Here is a 25,551-nt window from a genome sequence, read left to right on the forward strand (position 1 = left end):
TTTTCTTTTCAAATGAGAGATGTTTAAGACAAGGTCATTGCTTAGTTAAACCTTAGCTATGGAGGTTTTTAGGTAGCCAGTCTACAGCATTGGATAACAAAGTACTATTTCAGAGTAACCATGCAAAGGATTGCTCTGTGCAGCTTGAAAATACACCAAAGAGCAGAATTTTATATGTGACGCTAAAAATCAGTGGTGGGGAATCTGGATCTGGCGGACAGGTCAGATCCTTATCTCCAAGCACCCCAGCGGTTCAAGCTTGACAGGTGGGCAGGGTCACCCACCTGTCAATCACCTGATGCCACAAAGACATCAGGTGCCCTGGCTTGCCCATATGGTTTGAAATCAAACCGCCCGGTCAAAAAAGAGTATGCAAGGCTTCCCAAACACTTACTGAAACTTTGCCTGAAGCAGTTCCCAACTAGCACCGGCAATTCTGCAAAGTTTCTTTTGTTTTTGTTTTTTTATAGATATTTTATTAAGTTTTCACAATAGACAAACATACATAGACAAAAAGAAATACAAAATCACAAAAAACAATACAATACAAAAAATACAAACATTAAACACATCAAGAAAAAAGATAAAAACACATATAGTAACAAAAAACAAAAATTCCCTCTTTCTTAATTTCTCATTTTCAATTAGCTTATTTTCCCGACTTCCTCACGTCTCCCTTTTTAAAAATTAATTCAGCAAATTCATATCCTATTAATTTATCTGTTGTTAGTCCAGTCTTGCATTTTACTTTGTTGCTAAAGCCCCTGCGATTCATTTCAATGTCCTTAACATTCATAAATTTTACAGTATTTCTGTAGATAAATTTTAAATTTCTTCCAATCTTCCTCCACCGTCTCCTCTCCCTGGTCTCGGATTCTGCCAGTCATTTCCGCCATCTCCATATAGTCCATTAGTTGCATCTGCCAATCTTCCAAGGTGGGTAGATCTTGTGTCTTCCAATGCTTTGCGATGAGAATTCTTGCTGCTGCTGTAGCATACATAAAAAAAGTTCTATCCTTGTTTAACACCGATTGGTCCACTATGCCCAGGAGGAAGGCCTCTGGTTTCCTGCAAAGTTTCTTTTGTCCAAGCCCCACCTTTACCTGTTCCACACCTGACATCATGCCTGTCCTCCACAGATATGTTAGGTGTCTGTGCCTTGGCTGAAACAACCTTGCAGGCCAAACAGGGAGGCCTAGCAGGCCAAAGGTCTGGTTTGGATTTATTTATTATGTTAGGAAGTGGTACCTCGGTTTTCGAACGTAATCCATCCGGAAGACTGTTTGAGTTCTGAAACGTTCAAAAACTGAAAACTCAATAGCCGACAGCTAGGCCTCAGGATCTCGTACTCAGCTAAAGCCGTATGGCATGTTCGACTTCCGAGGCGCATTTGAAAACCGAAGCATTTACTTCCAGGTTTACAGTGTTCAAAAACTGAAATGTTTGTCAATGGAGACGTTCAAAAACTGAGGTACCACTGGGTTTCTATGCTGCTTTTCATTCAAATGAATCCTCTAGCAGCACAACCTACAAGTCACGCCTAGAGATTTCCAAGAACATGTGCTTTTCCCTTGCAAGTCTCTTCCAAAAGGAGCAGGGTGGCCAGTAACACAAGTGGTGGGGACCTAGTGGTCCTGCTTTTAGCCACAGCCAGAGGCCAGAAATGATGGGAGATACACCTCGGCAACAACTGATGTTGTACACAATGGGTTGTCTAGAAAGACAACTCCATCTTCATTTCTTCCCTCCCTTCACATTACGAGTCATTTTGAGTGCTACATCAGGAAGACCAGGGAGATAAGGAGAGATTACTACAGCAGTACCTCGGGTTACATACGCTTCAGGTTACATACGCTTCAGGTTACAGACTCTGCTAGCCCAGAAATAATACCTCAGGTTAAGAACTTTGCTTCAGGATGAGAACAGAAATCGCGCGGCAGCAACGGCAGGCCCCATTAGCTAAAGTGGTGCTTCAGGTTAAGAATGGACCTCCGGAATGAATTAAGTACGTAACCAGAGGTACCACTGTATCGCCATGTATTGCCCCAGTTAACAAATTCACAGAATACCTTGACAAAGACTGGGTAAAGATCTAGGCAGATGACACCTGCACATTGCTAGAATAAGTCCAACCGCCGACGGAAATCATGTTTCAGCCCTGTTGTGTCACAAGTGGGAACGAAGCTCTTTGAGAGCAACCTCAAATAAGAAAAGTCTGCCCAGTTTCAAGGAGCCAGATTTCAGCAAGTCATCAAAGCGGCTCAGCGCAATAGGAAAACATTGGTCAAGATGGACAGGAATGCTTTTCAGCTCTAACTTCATGCCTGTCTCAGTGTAACCAAATGATGCTAACGCCACTAACTGTAAGGACAGGTGTAAGGTGGCTGTAATCCTAAGCATGCTATCAAGAAGTAAAGGCACGCTTCATTCGCTGGGACTTCCTTCGAAGGAAGCATGTTTAGGATCGGTATGTAAGCCCAGCAAAGTTTCAAAAAATGGTGAGGAGTTTCTAGACCAGACCTGCAAAACGTGTGATCTACCAAGCCAAACACAGTCCACCAGTGATGCAAACGTGTTTAATAATTGAGTGTTTAATAAACCTCTTGTTTTTACCGCATGCCAAGTCCTGAGGGGCTGGGTGGGAAGAGGCAAGTGCTGTCAAACATCTGGCAGGCAGACCATATTCATCTTGGTGGGTCAGAAGTTGTGCCAGCCTCCGATAGACAAAGCAACAGAACATATACCTGCATCAACAACAACAAAACCAACTCCATTCCTTAGCTCCAAATAAAGGGCGAACTTCACAAAGCAAACTTGCGCCTGTTGCCCCAGCCACCACCAGATCACAGCCAACTTTCCAATCCTTGGAGATTAATTTTTTTCTATAAAAATCAGCTTACAAAATAGTTCATATCATAAGTATCTTGAAAGTTCTACATGAACTCTCTATTTGCTCCAAAGCTAACCCATTGGAGGTGCTAGGGCTTACCTTTAAAGTCCGAAACAGCTTAGGAACCAAATGGCTAAAGGAGAACCTCTTCCCATACTAGCTTGTCTGTGCCTTAAACTCCCCTGGAGAAGGCCAGCTCCAAAAACGCTTCCACAAAGGGCAGGGCCTTTTCCAAAGTGGCCCCGTGACTCTGAAATCACCTCCCCAACGAGGTGAATCTGGCATCAGCTTTGCAAGATTTTCTGCAGCAAGTGAAGACCTTCACCTACAGATTTTAGATACAGTGGTACCTCGGGTTACATACGCTTCAGGTTACACACTCCTCTAACCCAGAAATAGTGCTTCAGGTTAAGAATTTTGCTTCAGGATAAGAACAGAAACTGGGCTCCGGCGGTGCAGCGGCAGCTGGAGGCCCCATTAGCTAAAGTGGTGCTTCAGGTTAAGAACAGTTTCAGGTTAAGAATGGACCTCCGGAACGAATTAGTACTTAACCCGAGGTACCACTGTAGTAGATAATTTTTGAGGGGTTTTTAAAATTATCCTCTGGTTTATTGGCATTTTGTGTCTGTGTTGCCTTTTTAAAATGTCAGCCGATTTAAAATTGTGGCCCTGTCTGCGCTATTACATTTAAAGCAGTGTTACACAGCTTTAAAACAGTCACAGCTTTCCACCCAAAGAAGCCTGGGAACTTTAGTTAGAGGTGCTGAGAGTTGCTAGAAGTTCCCATGATTCTGTGGTGGAAGCCATGGCTGTTTAAAGTAGAATAATACTGCTTTAAATGTATAGTGCAAATGGGGTCTGTATTTATTTTAAGTTCTGCACAATATTTCGTTCACACTTTTGAACACTGCCCTAGTAATCTTTCAAAGCAGGGCAGTAAAGAAATCCTTCATATAAAGAAATTAAAGACATCATTTGGGATATGACTCTTGGATGATGGAAATACAAAATAAGCTGCACAGTCGTGAAAGGGTATTAAGATTGCCTGGGCGCCTAGAGAACTGTTCAGCCTTGAGAGCTGTTTTTCAGACACTGTAACTCCCTTGAGTTAGAACAAACAATTCAACAGGGTCAGGGTGAAGGGAGAGATTGTGGAAACATAGGGCTGTTTCAATGTTTTACTATCCAAACTTCTGCCTATAAACATGGTGACTTTACAGTAACATCCACTTCCAAACTTCTATACAAATGTCTGGTTTATAAAACAAAACGAGGAAAGACTAACTAACACGCAGCCTGCTTGCTTCTGCCCCACTTAGGGACTATTCAATTTGTACTTCACTTCATCGTGGGTGGCCAGGTTCTCAAGGGTCATTTTATTTATTTATTTTACATAATTTATATTAATTGTTCTCATTTATACGTCCTTAAGATATCAATGACTTCCCTTCTTCTCTTTCCATGGTTCATTCTGCATATCATAAATCCCTGCATATTTTACAGAAACAATATCATTTAGTATTCCATTATTACAACCATCATAACTTTTTTATACTATTGAACTTATATTAACGCTGCCAGCTTTTTCAGTGTATGTTCTTCTTGTTCTTTTATTCTATATGTTAAGTCTGCAATCTGCGCATATTCTGTCAACTTAAGTTGCCACTCTTCTTTAGTTGGGACCTCGTTTTCCATTTTTGGGCTAACAAAACACAGGCCGCAGTAGCAGCATACATAAATAACCTTTTTTGACACCTGGGAATTTCAGTCTGAATTATCCCCAACAGAAAGGACTTTGGGGGTTTTGGTGAAAGTACTTGTAAACATTTTTTTTCCAATTCATTATGGATCATTTCCCAATACTCTTTTACCCTTTTACAAGTCCACCACATATTAAAAAAAAATTGCTTTTTTTCTCAAGGGTCGTTTTATTCTCTAGTACAGAGAGAGGAAAACTGTGGCCTTCCAGATGTTGCTGGACTACAAGTCCCATCATCCCTGGCCACTGGCTGTGGATGATGGGAACTGGAGTCCCACCACATCTGGAGGACCACAAGTTCCCCATCACCAGGAGAGATGCTAGAGGGTGGTACAGGGACCCCAAGCTCTGGACATCCTGCTGCCAGGGAGACACCAGTCAATCCCCAGCTTAACTGGTCCAGAGAGGAAGGTAAAACCATAGCAATAGCGGGAGAGCCCTTCCCATATGTAGCATTGCTGCAGGAAGAAGGGTGATGCTGAGGCCCACCACCACATAAGGAGCCGTGATGTTGGTAAAACAGGCACAGGGAACGCCAGTGAACACGGTCCGTGAGACTTACAGTACAATATAAAAATACAATAAATAAAATATCTCTTATAAGTTTACTAGTGGGACAAGTACCCACTATCTGAAATTCAGAAAGAGAGCTGGGTGGATATATGTTTCTGTTATGGGGGTTTGTTTTATATAGATGTACGAAGGGCCTTCTCGGCAGTGGCACCCTCCCTGTGGAACAGCCTCCCATCAGATGCCAAGGAGATAAATAACTGAACCAGTTTTAGAAGATATCTGAAGGCAGCCCTGAATCGGAAAGTTTTTAATGTTTGATGTTTTATTATGTTTTTATATGTGTTGGAAGCTGCCCAGAGTGGCTGGGGCAACCCAGTCGGATGAGCGGGGTATAAATAATAAAATTATTATTATTATTATTATTATTATTATTAATAATATTATTAATATTACAGCACTCTTTTTACACCTCTCAAGCTTAGGTGCAATGTTCTTATTTCTAAACTGGGAGGGTGTTTTCTGGAAAGTCTTCTCCCTGCTTAATTCCTTGACGATATAGTGCACATCATGTGGAGCTCGACTAACTTTCTTGAGTTATCTGCTGCTCTGCACATGGGGCATTTTTCACCTTTCCACTTGGGGCTTGTGCTGACCTGTGGTTGCTGGATATCCTGTAGGTGGTACTGACTGGTGACAGCGGGCTTGAAAGCACATGCAACAGCTAGATCAGGAAGGGAAGGAAACCCATGTATGTGTGTGCAAAAGAGAAAAGTCATGTTAGATATATTGGACAACGTATGTTTTCAGTTGTCATAAGCAACAGTTCTTGCCAATGGATTATATGTGGGGAACAGAGTGTACATAAGTGTACTGGACCCAGGAAATCCTGTAGCTCAGATAAATGCCTTGACAACCAAAGCTAGAGGTTTAGTTTATCTCTCTCTGAAAGCCAGCCTAAATCGGCATGAATATAAATAAATTTACGTCATGAGCTTGAGCCAAGCAATACCCTATCCACTGCTGTTCTAGTAAGTGGTTCTCCTTGTACTTCTGTATACCGTATTTTTCGCCCTATATGACGCACTTTTTCCCCTCCAAAAATGAAGGGGAAATCTGGGTGCATCCTATGGGGCGAATGCAGGCTTTCGCTGAAGCTTGGAGAGCGAGAGGGGTCTGTGCGCACCGACCCTTCTTGCTCTCCAGGCTTCAGGAAGACATCCGCAGCCTAGGCAGCCCTGCAGGAGGTCCCGCAGGGCTGTCTAGGCTGCGGATAGCAGCCTGCCGCCCGGCGCGAAGGGCATCCTGAAGCAGAGCGCCCCTCGCGCCGGGCAGACATCCGCAGCGTGGGGAGCCCTGCAGGAGTTCCCCGCAGGGCTCCCCACGGTGCGGATAGCAGCCTGCCACCCGGTGCGTGAGGCGCAGAGCGCCCCGCGCGCCGGGCAGACATCGGCCAGCCCCACAAGCTTGGGGGACAGCAGGGAGGCGCAGCGCCGCCATCCCGCTGTTCCTCAACCTGTTTCGGTTTTCCCGACCTGGTTTTGGGGGGGGAATAAAGGGGGGGGAATTCCTTTATTTCCCCCCAAAAAAACTAGGTGAGTCCTATGGGGCCGAGCATCCTATGGGACGAAAAATACGGTACTTCCTCTTGGAACCACCTGAATGAATCTTTTGGATCCCTGGCAGTCCATAGACCACAGTCTGGGACCTCCTGGTTGTCTAAGATCTATTAAGTTGTTCTCTCCTTGCATTTCCACAAAATGTGGAATGTTTTAGGATCTCCACCCCTAAAATATAATAGAAAACAGGTGTATCAACAGCCATTAGCCAACAAACCTAAATAAAACATTCAAGTTCTAGGCAAGTACAGTGGTACCTTGGTTCTGAAACTTAATCCGTTCCGGAAGTCTGTTCCAAAACCAAAGCATTCCAAAACCAAGGCGCGCTTTCCCATAGAAAGTACTGTAATGCAAAATGGATTTATCCGTTGCAGACTTTTAAAAACAACCCCTAAAACAGTGATTTAACATGAATTTTACTATCTACCGAGACCATTGATCCATAAAATGAAAGCAATAATGTACTGTACTATAAAATAAGTAAATATTGTAGATGATAAAAATTACAATTACAATTTTTTCTTACCTACACGGATGATAGTCATTGTTTGGGGTGCTTTTATCCATTTCCGCAGTCACACAATCAATCAATCAGTAGCTGAACTGGGATCCACACAGTCACAAAAACAAATTAACTGAAAAAGCCTCAAAACAAAAAAACGCAAAATAGCTAGCAAAAACAAAAGCACTAAATATCACCTTAGAACACTGCAATCGGAAACGGAAGGCTTGGGTCCCGCAAACTAGCAGCACAACAGGAAACACAGGAGGACGCAAAACGGAGCACATTTTGCTTCCAAAAAAAAGTTCGAAAACCGGAACACCTACTTCCGGTTTTGCAGCATTTAGGTTCCAAGTTGTTCATGAACTAAGCTGTTCGAAAACCGAGGTACCACTGTACTAGGTATTGACCATCCATCGCCATGTCCTTCTTATGAGCTTCCAGGACACCTGTCTATGTAAGCTTGGAAACAGAACGCTGGAATGCAAGAAGCATATGCTCGTCCCACCAATTCTCTTGCAGCTCCTACAGCTGGTCAATATAGTAGCTTAGACACTCAGGTACAGATTCGGGTGGTCTTAGACACCTTCATGAAGGTGAATCTTATGGGGTTAAGGATCCTTACTGCTTTAAGGATCACAAATCATGAATTTCATGGATGCATGGCTCCTGTATATGAGTATATAATGAGTATATAACCAGACTTAATCCACTGAATTTCCTTTTGGACTGGGAAGAAACCAAAACATATAAATCAACTTACGCAATAAATATTACATCATGATCTGAAATGCCAGTGGAAGCTGAAGGATGAATGTTACACGTATTATTTTCTGTTCTTGCATTTTATAAATGTATGTTTATCTAGACAAAATAAAAACTGAGGAAGATCCTATGTGTCAAACACGTTTGAACATTCAAAAATGCTATACAGGTGCGAAGTACATGACTCATACAGCAACTTTTGCCATCTCATCTTCGAGGTCATGACCATCTTAAATCTTAAGCATGAATTCCAATCCAGGCCAAACATTTCTAAGCTCTTCTTCTTAAAAGAATAAATTCTTCTTAAAAGAAGAATAAATTCTGAAAGCAAACACACATCCATCTGAAGCGCAGAATCTGGGATTCTGAAGTAGCTTTCACACAAAGTATACACAACTCTGAACCCTGAATCTTCCCCCTTGCAGATTCCTCAGAGAGCCTGTTTATTATACGCTGCAAAATGTTTACAGGCAGTTAGTCGCTGAGAGCTCATGGTATGGTCTGAACATACACCAGCCCTGGGCCTTGCGCTAGAAAAGCCATTGGAAAGTATTTAAGCTACTTATGCGGGTAAAATAACTAAAGGAAATACAAAGATTTCAACCAGATTGCATCATTTCAGAAACAGGGTGAATTGGCTAATCCAGCACAACATTATCCATGAACTACAAAGGATTTTCAAAGGTCTTGCCTTTCCTCTCTCACTAATGAGAAATAAAAAGTCAAAACGCAGCATATCTAGAGCACAGTCCCGTATGTTTACTTAGAAGTAAGACCCGTCATGCTCCATGGTGCTTACTGTCTATAGGTTGATTTATCAGTGGTCCTTGGAGTTTTGTGCTGCTGGCTACAAGAACTTAAAAGTTCCTGTAGACCAGGGAGTCCCAAACTGTGGTCCATGGACCACCAGCGGTCCACAAGAATCATTCAGGTGGTTCGTGGCATGTCTGCATTCAATATTCATACCAATTTTAAACTGTATTATTAGTAATAGCAAAAGGTAAAGGGACCCTTGACCATTAGGTCCAGTTGTGGCCGACTCTGGGGTTGCGGCGCACATCTCGCTTTATTGGCCGAGGGAGCCGGCACACATGTGGCCAGGAACAGAGACCGAGCAATGGGAGCTCACCCCGTCGCGGGGATTCGAACCACCAACCTCTGATCGGCAAGTCCTAGGCTCTGTAGTTTAACCCACAGTGCCACCCATGTCCCATTAGTAATAGTACATAAGCCAAAATTACCGGTACGTATAGTCAGAACACATTGGGTTCAACGGCGGGTGGGACTGCCAAAGTCTTTTCCCCCCCAGACACCTGCAATTTTCCGTTTTTTTTATTTTTTGCCAAGTATATAAGTTGTGGGCTTACTGTATTAATATTTTACCACATAGAAAAATCATTCTATTCATTTACATTTATGTTATGTTATGTTATTTATTTATTTCCGTTTCTGTGCAACCAACATTCAAGCAGCTACTCTTAAATTCCATATCAACTGCTTATGGCTTGTTTGTGGATCAATTATCCTAATACTTCTACGGAATGCAAAGTCTAACAGTATAAAATACAATATAAGAAGTAAAAGAAGCAATAGAAATACAGTTAAAAATCATACAGCACCTAGTACCACACATTACAATTGTTACATGAGGCAGACAAATCATAAAGGGGTCCACAAATATATCATCAGCAATTTCCAAGCGGTCCATGGCAAAAAAGTTTAGGTACCACTAGCCCAGACCATTCACATTGTGTGGGTTACTTTCCAGACCAATTTCGCTGCAGACAGGTGGTGTCCCTTCACTCATACATGCAAACAGACATAAGACTGTGCACATTTCCGGAAGCTGATCCCTGTGGCAACGTCCCAAACTGTGCAATAAACTGAAAAAGGAGGACACTGGGAAAGCTCAGTTGGTAGAGCATAAGACTCTTAATCTCAAAATCATGGGTTTGAATCCCGCATTGGGCAAAAGATTCCTACAATACAGTACAGGGGGTTGAACTAAATGACCCTTGCGGTCCCTGCTAACTGTACAATTCTATGATTCTAAGACATCAGAACAACCACATGTGTATAAGATACCCATCTTCAGACACAAGATTGAATAAATACATACAAAAAGGCAAGAGGCATGGAAGAAAGAAATTCAGATGAATGCATTTACAGGAACAATTTGTTTCAGCTTTCAGCTGTTAGCTCTATGGAGGAGACCTGCCGTGTCTGAACCTAAACCACCTTGTGACCTTCCCCTAGCTGTTAATACATCAAAGGTACCTTGCGCACAAACCGTTCCTGCATAATCTTTCCCCAGATAACATGCCTGCCGGAACAGACATCAGCAAGCATTTAGAGAAATAGTATCTGCATATTTACATGGACCAGGATGGTTGGGAGTGAGCAACAATCACACTTCTCCTTAGCTTACGGGAAGCAGCAAATGTTTCCACTCTTAGTCAAAACTATTGAAGTCTTCGTATTCTGAACCTAAAGACCACAAAACATCTCTGGCCAGTGACTGGGTGACTCTCATACAGCTGTACAGCAATACCCATCTTGTATGGGTTTGAGTGCCAAGGTGGGAGATCTGCAATTAGGTTATTAGGAGCCCCAGAAGGCTGCTTTCTCTAACAGCACACCCCCCCCCTCAAAGAATTCAAAATTTGCCAGGCACCAGGCTCATTTTGCACCTGGCTATCGGCCACTTGCGACCAACTGATGATGCCTCGGTGTCAGGATGGTTGGTGCTGACATCGCCACCATCTGGAGGTGCATGACTGGGGAGCCTTGGATCGTGACCGTTTTCACGCACCAACAACACATCCTATAGAATTCTGCCTGTGATATTTTATCTGCACAATCAGAACGAATCAGAACCCAAAAGTTGTCTTTAAAAATATGACTTTTGAGCTGTCTGACCCCAAAATGGCAACTAGGCATTCTGTTTCGGAGACTGTAACCCTGGTTTAAGGAGTCATTTGGCACCTAGCTTATATCTCCAAGTGTCTAGCACTGTATCTCTCTCTCTCTCTCTCTCTCTCTCTCTCACACACACACACACACACACACACACACGTAATTACTATCTGCTGGGCAGAGAGGAAAACGGGAACAATAAATGTACAGTGGTTGCTCGGGTTGCGAACGTGATCCGTGCGGGAGGCATCTCTGCACGCGAGGGTTGCGATTCGGTGCTTCTGCGCAAAGCGCGGTTTAGTGCTTCTGCGCATACGCGAGCGCCGAAACCCAGAAGTAACCCATTCCAGTACTTCCGGGTTTCGGGGCGTCCGTAACCCAAAAACGGGCAACCTGAAGCATCTGTAACCTGAGGTATGACTGTACCTGTCTTTCCACCTTGCAGGATACAGCGTGTGTGTTGGGGAGGGGGGCGGAAATGATTTGCCTCAGTTAAACACCCTCGCCCAAAGCTCCACTTCCCAAATCTTCCATTCAAGCCATGCCATAGGTCCATGTAGCCCTGTAACCTTCTTCTCACTGTGGCCGGCCAGATGAAACTTTAAGTACAAAATTAGCTGTGGGGGATCCTAATCACATTCAGTCTGGCCTGGCTGAAATCTTGCTCCTGAAAGGTAGGTCAGAGTTACTGTCCCCAGGATACTGCAGAGGAGTGGGGTGGGGTGGGGGGTGGACTGAAGCTGAGAAAGAGAAGGCAGCTTGTCTAAGGTCACCTAGTGAGTTATTGGCAGGGGCAACATTTGAACCAAGGACCCCAATTCTCTATGCCTCTACAAGGATGGAGTGGAGCCTAGCAACAAAAACAGGATCCAGAAGAATAGAGCACTGCATAGTTGCAGGAAAATGTTAGTTATTGTTCCTCCACTGTGGTGTCTCAAACGTCAGCTAACCCTGACAGAAACTGAGCAAACAGCAGCTAGAATTGTTGTTAAAGTGAGAAGTGGGTTAAACCACAGAGCCTAGGACTTGCCGATCAGAAGGTCGGCGGTTCGAATCCCCACGACGGGGTGAGCTCCCGTTTCTCGGTCCCTGCTCCTGCCAACCTAGCAGTTCGAAAGCATGCAGTGCAAGTAGATAAATAGGCCCCACTCCAACGGGAAGGTAAACGGCGTTTCCGTGCGCTGCTCTGGTTCGCCAGAAGTGGCTTAGTTATGCTGGCCGCATGACCCGGAAGCTGTACGCCGGCTCCCTCGGCCAATAAAGCGAGATGGGCGCCACAACCCCAGAGTCATCCATGACTGGACCTAATGGTCAGGGGTCCCTTTACCTTTTTATTCTAGGATAAGGGATGAAAGGTTACCTGAGAGGTTTAAAATCAATACTTCTCGAATAAAATTGAATTCATGCGCCTCTTTTAAGCACCTTAAAAGCCTGCTTTTACTTTAACCAGGGAGTTTAAAAGAGGTGCATGAATTCATTTTATATTATAAATGGGTAAGGAACAGCGAGGAAGAAAATATGTGATCTGAAGTCAAGGATGATAAAATTTAACTAGGACGATAAATTTAACATGACACATCACGTTACAGAAATTAATGCAAGTGATGGATATTTGTGACTCCAGCAACCAAACATGAGAAAGGTTTACTTTCCATCTCACAAAAGATCTGCTGTTGCCCAGTAATTACCAGCTCTGTTTATGGAAATTTCTGGGCACTTAGCCCACATTCCAGCACACCTAACTTCGAGCAGGATTGTGGCCCTTTTTCTTCATGTAAAGTGATATTCTTGCCTAAATCATCCTTATTCTAAATAAATCCACTCTGGTGCTACGGAACAACAATATAAACCTAGCCCTTTTTTTTAAAACAGAAACTTAAACTTATAGCCCAATTCTAATCAGGTCTCCCCAGAACTAAGCCCTGTTGAGTCCAGTAAGGTTTGCTCCTAGTTAAGTGGGACCTACTTTCTGAGTAGGCGTGTATAAAAATGAGCTGTATGATTAGGAAATTTCTTGTTACAGGGTAAGATGGGAATGAATGGGATACAAACATGCCATGATTGTGGGATATTATTTTCAGTTAGAGTTGATGGATTTCATTTTTGTATCTTTTATATTTTCTTTCACTTCGGCTGAATTGTGTAATATCACAAACTTCTACACACAGAGAGATAGCTCTTCCATTTAAACACTATTTACCAGTTCCAAACCCTGGTTCACTTGGACAAATAAATTACTGCACAATCCTAACCATGTCTACTCAGAAGTTAAGTCCAGTTTAAGCCAGTGGGGTTTACTTCCAGTTAGGAAGTAAGAATTCAGCCTTAGTTTAGAGAACGCCCACATCATTTTTCAGTGTTCAAGAAGCTTAACAAATCTTACAATCTACTTACTAGTTTTCAAACACTGTAGAAAAACAAATACTATTACTGAACACACAGTACCTTTTGCTCCAGAATTATGATACTGAAATGCAAGATACTCTAGAATAAACACAGATTGGGAAGGAGGGAGTCAACGGGGAGAACACAATCCCCTGGTCACCTCGTGTCCCCAAGCACTGCTTCATGTGGATGAGGAGAGACACTATCCCAAGACACCTTCCCAAGATTTGCGGCCTCGTGGCAGATACATTTGTCTATTTATCTAATTCATATCCCGCCATAGGATCCCGGGACGGTATACAGGCGGAATGGCGTTCTAAACACCCCACATCTTAACAGCGCGTGGGTTTTTATTGCGGCACTCTGCACATGCCCAGGGGTACCATTGGCGCTGGTTCTCATCTTCCGCAACTGAAGCGGGGGGGTGCAAAAAATAAAATCAACAATTAATTAAGGCAGAGGAGCAACTCGATCATTTGCTGGAATGAGAAGGGGAAGCAAGAAAAAAAGAAGAAAAATCTTTCCCAAGATTTGCGGCCCGATGGCAGATTCATGGGTCTATTTATCTAAATTATATCCCGCCCTCCGCCCGAAGATCCCAGGGCGGTATGCAGGCAGAATGGCGCTCTAAACACCCCGCATCTTAACAGCGCGTGGGTTTTCATTCCGGCACTCTGCACGTGTCCAGGGGTACCATTGGCGTTGCTTCTCATCTTCCGCAACTGAAGCGGGGGAGGATGCAAAAAAACAACAACCCACCACCAATTAATTTGCTGGAAAGAGAAGGGGAAAGGGGGTAAAAAAATAAGAAAACACAACACGAAAGGGATCCCGCCGCCGACCTACCAGAAGAAAAGCCGCGAGCAGAAGTTGGCACCGCGCAAAGGGTTGCGCTTCTCGTCCCGGGAAGGCAGCGCCTCCATAGCGCAAGGCGCCGCAGTAGCCGCAGGCGACGCCGATCGGCCGGGACCCGGCAGCCCAGTGGCCCGGCAGCCGCGGCTTTGCCGGGAAAGAGCCTCCCCCGGCGAGGCAGGGCAGGACAGCCGCCGCCGCTTCCGGGAAACCCGACACCCTCGACCTGCAAGCCGCCCGGAGGGCCCTAGAGGGAGCTGCAGCCGCGCAGCGATCGGAAAGGAGGGGAAGGGAGGAGACAGGCAGGCGCGCGCCCGCCCGCCCGCCCGCGCGCTCCGAGATCTAATCGGTCTCCTTTCCGGTCCGCTGATCGCTCGCGGGGGATCCCGCTCCTGGGATCAGAATCCGAAGAGTCTTCCTTTGCACCAGCCACTAGCCGTAGCAATGAAATGAAATGTACGGAAGATAGAGGTATAAACTCAACTACAGACAATACCTTTGGGGGTTTACATCAAAAATCAAAGAATAGATTTAATATATATTTAAGATAGAGGTAAAAACTCAACTCTATTTTTTTTAAATAAAATATTTTATTCAATTTTCAGATACAAAGATTATAAACATAGACTAAAACAAGAAATTAAGAAACAAGAAAAGAAAAAAGAAATAAAGAAGAAAAACCAACCGTTCAACACATATTTTTTTTTAACTAACTGGACTTCCTCACATCTCCCTTACCCTGCATTCTTTATAATAAAGTTATCAGCAAATTATTACCTTGTTTCGTACCTTATTTTGTATTTTTCAAATACTATAGCCAAATCTTTCATACTTTTCATCAATTACTTATATCCTTAAATAAACCGACTTTAGTTGCTGAAGCTATAATTTCCGAATCGTGAAAACTCAACTCTAGACAATACATCACTGACCACTTAACTGCTCTCTTTTCCATCGGCTCTGGAGCTTTTTCTGGGACGCTTGCGGGGTATGATAGCACCCTTTGTCGTTTGAGCATCTTCATCAAAATGCTAAGAGATCTGCCTGCCTTTGATCAGTTCTGCTTCAAGGGAAGCTCACCAGTCCTCTGATTCTTTCATATTTTCCAGCCCAGATAGATGTTAACCAAAGGATCTCACCATAGTCATCTCCTTGCAGGAGCAAGGAAGCACAGGAGAACTAGATGCACCCATCTTGGATGGGATGGCTTTCAAAGAGGGCTAGACAATTGCATGGAGGAGAGGCCTATCAAAGGCAACTAGCCGTGATGGCTATGCTCAAAAGCACTTGCTGGAAGCCACAGACTCCCCCAACGTGTTTCACAAGGACCCCTTCCTTCCCTCTGCCCCAGTACCTGAGGGTTGTCACGGCTCTCCAGGGATTTGGCCAGAACAAAGTACAGTGGTACCTCGGGTTACAGACACAATCCGTTTTGGGGTGCTGCTTGCACTCCGAGAAGTCCGTAAGTAGAGCGCCGCTTCTGTGCGTGCATGTGATGCGATAAGAGTGCTTCTGGGCATGTACGAAGCGGCGGACCCAGAAGTAAACACTTCCAGGTTTGCACGTTCGTAACCTGAAAAGCAAACGCAAACCTGAAGCGAACGCAACTCGAGGTATGACTGTATATCAGGGGTCAGCCAGTGTTCTCCAGCACTGATCGTGCAGCAGACCAGAGGGCGGGGGAGCGCCTGTCCATATGGAGCGCACACGCTATTTCCAGCACACTTCCGGGTCAGAGGAGCACCGGAAATAGCTTGTGCGCATGTGCATGGGCCTCCTCCGACCCAGATGTGCACCAGAAATAACGCTTGTGCATGCGCAAATAACACAGTGCTCCTCTGATCCAGAAGTGGGCAGCCGCGCAGCGAAGCGCTGGTAAGAGCGGACGGCTGCAGGCCGGATAAATGAGTTTATGTTGGGAAAAAGCTCCCTCCCTGCAAAGAAAACGGAGCAATCAGCAGGCGCCTGGCTCCCAGCCATGTTAGTACCAGTCTGGCGCATGAGGATGGGGGACATGGGAAGTAAGCATTCCGATAGTATAGGGCACTCAAATGGCATTTCCACCTACCTGAACTCTGAGCCTTTCCCCCCTTGTTCTGGTCTGCCTCTCTCCTAAGGAAGATGTAAGCTCTTGCCGGAAGCCACTGGTGGGGAAAGTGTTCCTGTGATTCCCAAATGTTTCAGACACATCTTTTCATTCCTTTAGCTGCTTGATATAATTGTAGCATGGCATAATAATAATAATAATTTATTATTTGTACCCCGCCCATCTGGCTGAGTTTCCCCAGCCACTCTGGGCGGCTTCCAACAAAGATGAAAAATACACTAAAATGTCACATATTAAAAACTTCCCTGAACAAGGCTGCCTTCAGATGTCTTCTGAATGTCAGGTAGTTGTTTATCGCTTTGACATCTGATGGGAGGGCGTTCCACAGGGAGGGCGCCACTACTGAGAAGGCCCTCTGCCTGGTTCCCTGTAACTTGGCTTCTCGCAATGAGGGAACCGCCAGAAGGCCCTCGGCGCTGGACCTCAGTGTCCGGGCAGAACGATGGGGGTGGAGACGCTCCTTCTGATATACTGGACCGAGGCCGTTTAGGGCTTTAAAGGTCAGCACCAACACTTTGAATTGTGCTCGGAAACATACTGGGAGCCAATGTAGGTCTTTCAAGACCAGTGTTATATGGTCTCGGCGGCCGCTCCCAGTCACCAGTCTAGCTGCCGCAAGACTTGGCAGAGTTGGAAGGGATCCCAATGGTCATCTAGTCCAACCCCTGGTGATGCAAGGATCCTGCCCACAGCCAGCCCTGGCTGGGCTCCAAACTCCAGCCTTCTGGTTACCATTGCAATTCTGCATCGTGTGGGAAAAGGGGAGAGAGAAATGTGTTGCTTACACTCTCGTAACACTGATATGAGATCCACACTATGCAGGTCTTTCAATAAGTCAATTCTAAAGGGCTGTCACATGGAGGATGGAGCAAGCTTGTTTTCTCCTGCTCCAGAGGCCCTTAGGCCCTGCAGCAGTGACTCTCCTTCCTTGGAGGTTTTTAAGCAGCGCTTGGATGGCCATCGGCCATGGATCATCTAGTTGAGATTCCTGCCTTGCAGGGGGTTGGACTAGATGATCCATGGGGTCCCAACTCTAAAATTCTATGATGCTGTGTTTTAAAGAGCATCCAATGCGCCTTTAAAGCACATCACTTCCCCCAAAATGATTCATGCCAGATGGAAACCTGGCCAGATGGGCGGGGTACAAATAATAAATTACTATTACTATTGTTCTTGGGAGAAAAGCAGTGACAAACCGAGACAGCATCTTAAAAAGTAGAGACATCACCTTGCCAACAAAGGTCCGTATAGTAAAAGCTATGGTTTTCCCAGTAGTGATATATGGAAGTGAGAGCTGGACCATAAAGAAGGCTGATCGCCGAAGAATCGATGCTTTTGAATTCTGGTGCTGGAGGAGACTCTTGAGAGTCCCATGGACTGCAAGAAGATCAAACCTATCCATTCTGAAGGAAATCAGCCCTGAGTGCTCACTGGAAGGACAGATCGTGAAGCTGAGGCTCCAATACTTTGGCCACCTCATGAGAAGAGAAAACTCCCTGGAAAAGACCCTGATGTTGGGAAAGATGGAGGGCCCAAGGAGAAGGGGACGACAGAGGACGAGATGGTTGGACAGTGTTCTCGAAGCTACCAGCATGAGTTTGACCAAACTGCGGGAGGCAGTGGAAGACAGGAGTGCCTGGCATGCTCTGGTCCATGGGGTCACGAAGAGTTGGACACGACTAAACAACAACATTACTATTGTGGCTTCCCTCTCATAGACCTACAATCCCCAGAACCCCTAACAAACTACAATTCTCAGGATCATTTTGGGTGAAGACATCTGGTTTTTAGATCAGAGATGGAGAACCTGCAGTTTGCTCACCTCCATTTCCTAGGAACCAGGAATACGGGATGGTTACAGGGAGGAGCATGTATAAAATATTGAAAGTACAGTGGTACCTCAGGTTACATACGCTTCAGGTTACAGACTCTGCTAACCCAGAAATAGTACCTCGGGTTAAGAACTTTGCTTCAGGATGAGAACAGAAATCGTTCTCCGGCAGCGCGGCGGCAGCAGGAGGCCCCATTAGCTAAAGTGGTGCTTCAGGTTAAGAACAGTTTCAGGTTAAGTACGGACCTCCAGAACGAATTAAGTTCTTAACCAGAGGTACCACTGTAACTGTATCAGAATTATTAAAGGAATGTCAAGGAGGGAGGGGGAAAGAGAGATTGTGGATATAAAGAGAATTTGAGGCCTTAAGCTCAGGTACACACATCATCCTACAGTCATTTAGTAAATCATCCATACAGCCTCCTTTAGTGAGGGTGCAGTACCCAGGATCTGGACCAAACATTGATATTTTTTGCTCTTTTCTAGTTTCATAGGTTTATGTTCTGGTTCTAATGATGTAATAGGGGTGGGGCTCTTTAAATTCTGGGGGATGCCACACACTCCTTTTCTTCTCATTTCCCCTCGTTTTCAAAAGCACATGCATGATTTCTTCAGATTCTTGAGTTACATTTGTTGTGAGACATTGGTGTTATATGCAGTATAGGGTTGGGAAGAAATGGGGGAGTGTAAATCTCTGGGTTTCTGTGCGTCAGCGCCGAAGGATCACAGGATCCTTCCTTGATTTTAAAATTATTAACACCTTACGTTGTTTTTACCATTTTAAAATAATTATTTTATATTTTTCACGTTTCACATTATTGTTAATTCTGCCTTTAATAGTATACTTAGTGTGTTACGTTTCATATTTGTTTTCTTTTTATTATTTTATTTTGACAAAGTGATAATAAGTAAGAATAAAAATGTGCAACCCACCCCTGCGACTATTCGATGGTAACTACTCAAGCTCCCAGAATTTCAACACCTCCTGTGATGCTTTGACCCCTTTCCGTTTTAACAGTACAAATTCCACAAACGCCTTCCATATCTCCTCAAAATCATTTCTCCTGCATATTCCCCGTCTTTCCTTAATGGCACATGTTAATTTATTCTTAATAGCTATATCCTACACCTCTTTATGGACGCAGGTGGCGCTGTGGGTTAAACCACAGAGCCTAGGACTTGCTGATCAGAAGGTCGGCGGTTCAAATCCCTGCGACGGGGTGAGCTCCCATTGCTCGGTCCTTGCTCCTGCCAACCTAGCAGTTTGAAAGCATGTCAAAGTGCAAGTAGATAAACAGGTACCGCTCCGGTGGGAAGGTAAATGGCGTTTCCCTGCGCTGCTCTGGTTCGCCAGAAGCGGCTTAGTCATGCTGGTCACATGACCAGGAAGCTGTACGCCAGCTCCCTCGGCCAGTAAAGCGAGATAAGTGCCGCAACCCCAGAGTTATCCGCAACTGGACCTAATGGGCAGGGGTTCCTTTACCTTTACCTTACACCTCTTTATACCATTCTTCCATTTTATATTCCTCTTGCCCCTTCCAATGTGTTCTATTGTGTTTTATGTGCTCTGTTTTCTTCCTACTTTCTCAATCGGTTATTGACCTTAATAATATAGATCTACATATCCTCTGGGTTTACATTGTGATTCACAGTGATGGAGGGCAGCTTGCTCCCGAGAAAGCATGGATGAAACTGGGCTGCGACGGTCCCCAGGCCAGGGATTGTTGCAAAGTCAGGCTTTCTGGTGCAGAAAAAACAGCCCAGGATGCTTGTTGTTAAAGGATTATTTGGTGCTCTGGTTCAATGAAGCTGCTTTTACACACTCACAAAATCGGGACTCGGTACAATTTGGGACTTGGAATGGAGAAATGCGCTTGGAAGTATTTGGCAATGCTTGAAGCAACTCATCAAGAAAATAAAAGGATTGCTGGTTAAGTAGCCAGCATCATCTAAGCTCCTTGCAAACTTTGTGCAAGCAATTGGGGAGTCGTGCTCAGTTACCTGGATGCAACAGCAATTAGCAAGGTCCCGTTTGCAATATCTAAACGACCGGCTTGCAATATTAAGCCCCCTTAGCCAGTGTTCGTAGGGCTGGATGAAAACATTTCAAGTGTGTTTTAAGTGCAATATGCAATGTGACACTAGATGGCAATGGTGAGCCTCATGGAAAATTCAATGTCTTTTTAAAAAACACTTTTTAAAAAAGCATTTTCAGAGCGGTGTTTTTATTTTATATGTGTGTAGATTCCATCTGGGAACTCGAGGCCGTTTTGGGGGGAAATCAGCAGTTCCATCCAGCCACTGTGACAAAAATTAGGCAATGTGCAAACGATGTGCACGTCCAGACTTCAAGCAGTGTTGAAAACACAGTGAGGTATGTTAAGAAAGCCTGATCACTGTTTTGTTGCGTGTGTGTGTGTGTGTGTGTGTGTGTGTGCAAAGCTGATGGAACGGCTGTTACTGAGAAACTATTGGAGAGTTTTATTTGACTTTCAGAGGGCATGAGAGTGTGTGTGTGTGTGTGTGTAAGCATAGGGACACGGGTGGCACAAACAAAGAATTTTTTTTAAAAAAAACTAAGGCACATGAGTCAGCAGAATCATAAGATGGTCGAGCAAAATCAGACAAGAGCAAAGCATGTAGGAAGAACAGCTGAGTGACTTTTCAATGCCAAAAAGAGCATCGTTGCCAAGAGTGGTGCACGGACGAGAGAAAATAAACAGGAGCTAGCATCTCCCTGATAAAATTTATCTGTGTGGTAGAAGTAGATTAGAAACTCTTTTTTCAGGACACGTCCTCGTTTGCATGGGTCTGTAAAATGAGAGTCGTCATAGCCATCCATAGTTAAAAGTAGAAGTCGGCCCTTGTGTCCTCTTTTCTGCTCTGCAAAATATGGCAACGCAACTCATGGCAGAATCGTTTTTATCAAACGGATCCTAAAATAACCTGAGAGCAGCCATACTGATCTCAGAGCAGGAAAGGGCCCCAGAGATCTATCACGCCCCTGATATTTCTCCAAATACAGTGGTACCTCAGGTTACATACGCTTCAGGTTACATACACTTCAGATTACAGACTCTGCTAACCCAGAAATAGTGCTTCAGGTTAAGAACTTTGCTTCAGGATGAGAACAGAAATTGCGCTCCTGCGGCGCGGCGGCAGCAGGAGGCCCCATTAGCTAAAGTGGTGCTTCAGGTTAAGAACAGTTTCAGTTTAAGTACGGACCTCCGGAACGAATTAAGTACTTAACCTGAGGTAATTTGAATTTGAAATGTTTATATTTTAATGTTCTGCCGTTGGTTCTGTAAACCTACTTTGGGATTAATTGCTGTTTAAATTAGTAAATCATTTAAAAATGAGTGCATGTTCTGCCCAATAATGAACCGTTTAATGGTGAGCATCAAGAAGTGCCCATTACCTTTGTAGGATGTTAAGGTAACCATTCATTGTATTATATTGTAAACAGCCCTGTGATCTTTGGATGAAGGATGGTATAGAAATAGTAATAATAATAATAATAATAATAATAATAATAATAATAATAATAATAATAATTATTATTATTATTATTATTCCTGCCCCAGGCACCTGTATCAGCTAACAAACACACTAGCAGGGAGCAGTATAGAAGCTCATTTTTGCTGAGGCTGCTCAAGGGTTGGTACAGCTGAGACTTTTGACCAACCTGTAGATCTAAAGGCTCTGATGCCCCGACCCAATCCCACCCTCCTTATACCTCTCTCATCAGTAGCACCTTTTTCTGCCAGTGGTGAGGTAACTGCACTGCTTCCTAGCATCACCCTAGAGCCGCTACAACTATCAACACCTGGGAATTATAAAGAAAGGTCAAAGAAATCCCATGATTTTGGCTCCTATCCAACACGTATACAATTGCACATCTCGAATTTGCAGCCCGTGTTTTTCATAGGAATCTGCATGTTTCAGCAATCGCCTGAGCACTTAACACGGATCCTTACAATATCTGGCAAGTACCTTGGCCTAAAGTGTTACTTGTAGGTAATGATACACCCAATTTATGAATTTACAACCACCCAATATAGTGATACGTTCTTTAAAAATATGTGTATTTGTTACTTTTGGAGCAGAATGCTTTTATACAGGAAATGGAGACTAGAATAAAAAGGAACAGGGAGTTTCAAAGCAAATAGAAGATTGCACAGTTTTCTTCAGCAAAGTAATGCTTGAAGCAACTCAAATGAGCAAGAGTACATACTTTTTTCAAACAAATCCTTTCTGTATTGGGTGTGAGTTGCTTCTGATCGGTACGTGGCAGCTGCTTTGTAATGCATGTTCTCCATCAGTAGGTGTCGCTGTAGTGCTGCTTACAAGGTAATAACACAACAGCACCACCCAGTGTCCAAAATCGAAACAGACCTACCATGAATTATAGTTGGTCTTGTATCACTGGTTTCCTTGCAAGAAGCTCTTTGTGCAACTTGCACAGTACACAACGTCTGCAGTAATTGAAAGCCCCTGCGGATACAAACAGCATTTGGGTCAGACTGTTTTTGTTTTTTGCTGTGCTAGATGTAGCAGGGCAAAGCTGTTCCCCTGCAAACTGAAGACCACATAGTGCATCCTAGTTACCTCTGTCTCTTCTCAGGAAGAGGAAAAACTGGAAGTTGCTGGCCGCAATAAAGAACAGCCATGGCAGACGCCCAGCAGTTGCCAAGAATCCACTGCCTATTTTCCTTCTTCCTCCAGAATGCCATCTATTGCTTGCCATAATCTGTAAAGGAAATAGGAGATGTAATCATAGTCCACTCACAAGGGCATTACAGGGGCACAATAACCTGTAACCCCCCTCCCCAAGACAGCCAGTGTGAAGGCTATGAACACAAAACACACACAACCTCTGACAATCATTTGCCACTTAGAGAGTGATCCAATGACAAGTTCCTCAGAGATGGAGACTTTAGACTCAGTTGGCATTAAGTCCCCAACCCTGACTCAGCCAAAGACATGCCAGCGTAACTTGCTTAGCCAGCTGAGGATCAGAGCAGGGGGGACTTAGGCTGGATCCTAAGCTTGCTCGGATTTTGTTTTTTAAAAAGTTTCTATTTATACTTTTCAAGTTTATACATTTATTAGCTTTACAATCAATCTTACATTTCAAAGTTTGACTTCCTTCCCCTCTTTCTGCGGTTCCTCAAATTTATTTTTTAATATCTTCTGCATATCCAAATTCATTTCATTTGCTCATTTAATTATCTACTTTGAATATATACTCTTACGAAACTGCAGGTTATTACACTAATCCTGCTAATGTTTTGATCTGTTTGCAGTTTATCTGTAAATATTCAATAAACCTTTTCCATTCTTTTATAAAGTTTCTTATCTTGATTTCTTATTCTTCAGGTAAGTTTCGCCATTTCTGCATATTCCATAAGCCTGCTCAGATTGGTCATGTGACCTGGCAACCCGGCTTAAAACACTATTTTGTTTTCCCTCTTGCCAGGCAGAGCAGCACATGGTGTACTTTACACTGGCGTAACTTACAGTGGCTTCCTCTATGCCAGCTTCTCGTGCATAGAATTGTTCCCTTGGGAAGTAAAGTTTCTTAGAGTTTTTTATAAAACTCCAATATACCCTTTGCTGTTGGCAGAGTTTCTATTGTGCATAACACTGGGCTCTGGAATCCAGCCTTTCAAATATTTTGAGAGGCTTCTTTTGTGGCCGTTGTTAATCCTAAGGGTTTAATATTTCCTTATAGGAAGGGCCAGTCATTGTCAAAAGGCGCACCCAAAACATTCAGGCGGTGTCCTTAATAGCTTTTTGTCTGAATACTCTTGGCAGAGCAAGGCTAAACGGAGCGAAAGATGCAAACTCTGCCATCACCACGGCTCAGCAACATTGATAGTTAACACTTAGCAATTTTAGATTGCTGTCAGTCGTGAAAAGAAGACGTCTGTGCAGTGGGCTGTTTGCTTGTGAGTGAATGCAGTTTTCACCACAGATGTGACCAGTCAAATCGAACACAGCCTACCAACCAAATATGATAGATTTTCCATTTATGCTGCCTTATGGGTGTAGGTGAAGCGGGGAGCAGCCATTCCATCAGGCTTTGCAAAAATACTTAGCTAAAAGTAGAAATAATCAGGATATTTGAAATTGAAAGAAGAAGAAGAGTTTCGATATGATATCCCGCTTTATCACTACCCGAAGGAGTCTCAAAGCGGCTAACATTCTCCTTTCCCTCCCTCCCCCATAACAAACACTCTGTGAGATGAGTGGGGCTGAGAGATTTCAGAGAAGTGTGACTGGCCCAAGGTCACCCAGCAGCTGCATGTGGAGGAGCGGGGAAGCGAACCCGGTTCACCAGATTACGAGTCCATCACTCTTAACCACTACACCACACTGGCTCTCTCGCTCAGGTCACTTGGACACTGTTGTGGCGCATTCTAGTGATGCAACTGGCAACCCAACTGAGTGATAGGCGTGGCTTCTGCAAACTGACCTATCGCATGGCAGGTAGCTCGGTTCTGGAACAGGACAGGTGTTTGTCCTGCCCCCTCCCCATCCTGGCTACGTCCATCTGCTGCCTACCTGTGACATGGCGGGTCAACACAGATGACGGCTGGTGGCTTCGGTTCAGTTTGGTGAGTCCCAAGCTGTATGCTCTCCTACTATGTGCCGAACAATATCAGAAGTGAACTTTTGACTCTGCTACCCTCGTGCCTTAGAGAGATTACATTTTTGCCTGCATTTCTCACCTTGTGCCTACAAGCGTGACCGTTTTTGTGTCCGAATTTGCGTGGGAAAATCTCTCTCCCATGCTCAGATTTAGCGATGATAAGAGAAGTGCTGACAGGTGGTCACAACCAATTAAAGGCTTCATTGCGCTTAGAGGCTAACCTCCCCTCTGTCGAATTACAGATTTGGCGTAGGACATTTAATTACTGGCTTCGCCTAAATTTAAACCCCACTGACCTACTACCCTTAGTATCGCAAGATTGTCATGAGAGCGCTTGGACTAAAATTGTCAACCAAAAGCTTTACTTTTCTGATTTGTCACCACAACAGTTACTAACACTGGGCTTCAGTAAAGCAAATAATATACAGTGGTCCCTTGGGTTACATATGCTTCAGGTTACAACCGCTTCAGGTTACCGACTCCACTAACCCAGAAATAGTACCTCGGGTTAAGAACTTTGCTTCATTATGAGAACAGAAATTGTGTTCCGGTGGCACAGCAGCAGCGGGAGGCCCCATTAGCTAAAGTGATGCTCCAGATTAAGAACAGATTCAGGTTAAGAATGGACCTACAGAATGAATTAACTACTTAACCCGAGGTACCACTGTACTTATAGGGACGCAGGTGGCGCTGTGGGTTAAACCACAGAGCCTAGGACTTGCTGATCAGAAGGTTGGCGATTCGAATCCCCGCAACGGGG

General features: G+C 44.2%; 2 protein-coding genes across 2 annotated transcripts in view; one reads left to right on the top strand and one right to left on the bottom strand.

Moving 5' to 3' along the window:
* ABCC4 (ATP binding cassette subfamily C member 4 (PEL blood group)) overlaps positions 1–14,330 on the bottom strand; it is a 153,355-nt gene extending 139,025 nt beyond the window's left edge. The window contains exon 1 of the mRNA XM_082218548.1: positions 14,193–14,330. Coding sequence (XP_082074674.1) covers positions 14,193–14,269 — 77 coding nt within the window. The 5' untranslated portion in view covers positions 14,270–14,330. The remainder of the gene's footprint in view (positions 1–14,192) is intronic.
* A 188-nt stretch (positions 14,331–14,518) lies between these two features.
* CLDN10 (claudin 10) overlaps positions 14,519–25,551 on the top strand; it is an 839,961-nt gene continuing 828,928 nt past the window's right edge. The window contains exon 1 of the mRNA XM_082218878.1: positions 14,519–14,669. Within this exon, the coding sequence (XP_082075004.1) occupies positions 14,648–14,669 (22 nt within the window). The 5' untranslated portion in view covers positions 14,519–14,647. The remainder of the gene's footprint in view (positions 14,670–25,551) is intronic.

Source organism: Podarcis vaucheri (genome assembly GCF_965113315.1).
Source record: "Podarcis vaucheri genome assembly, chromosome: 4".
Lineage (NCBI taxonomy): Eukaryota > Metazoa > Chordata > Lepidosauria > Squamata > Lacertidae > Podarcis > Podarcis vaucheri.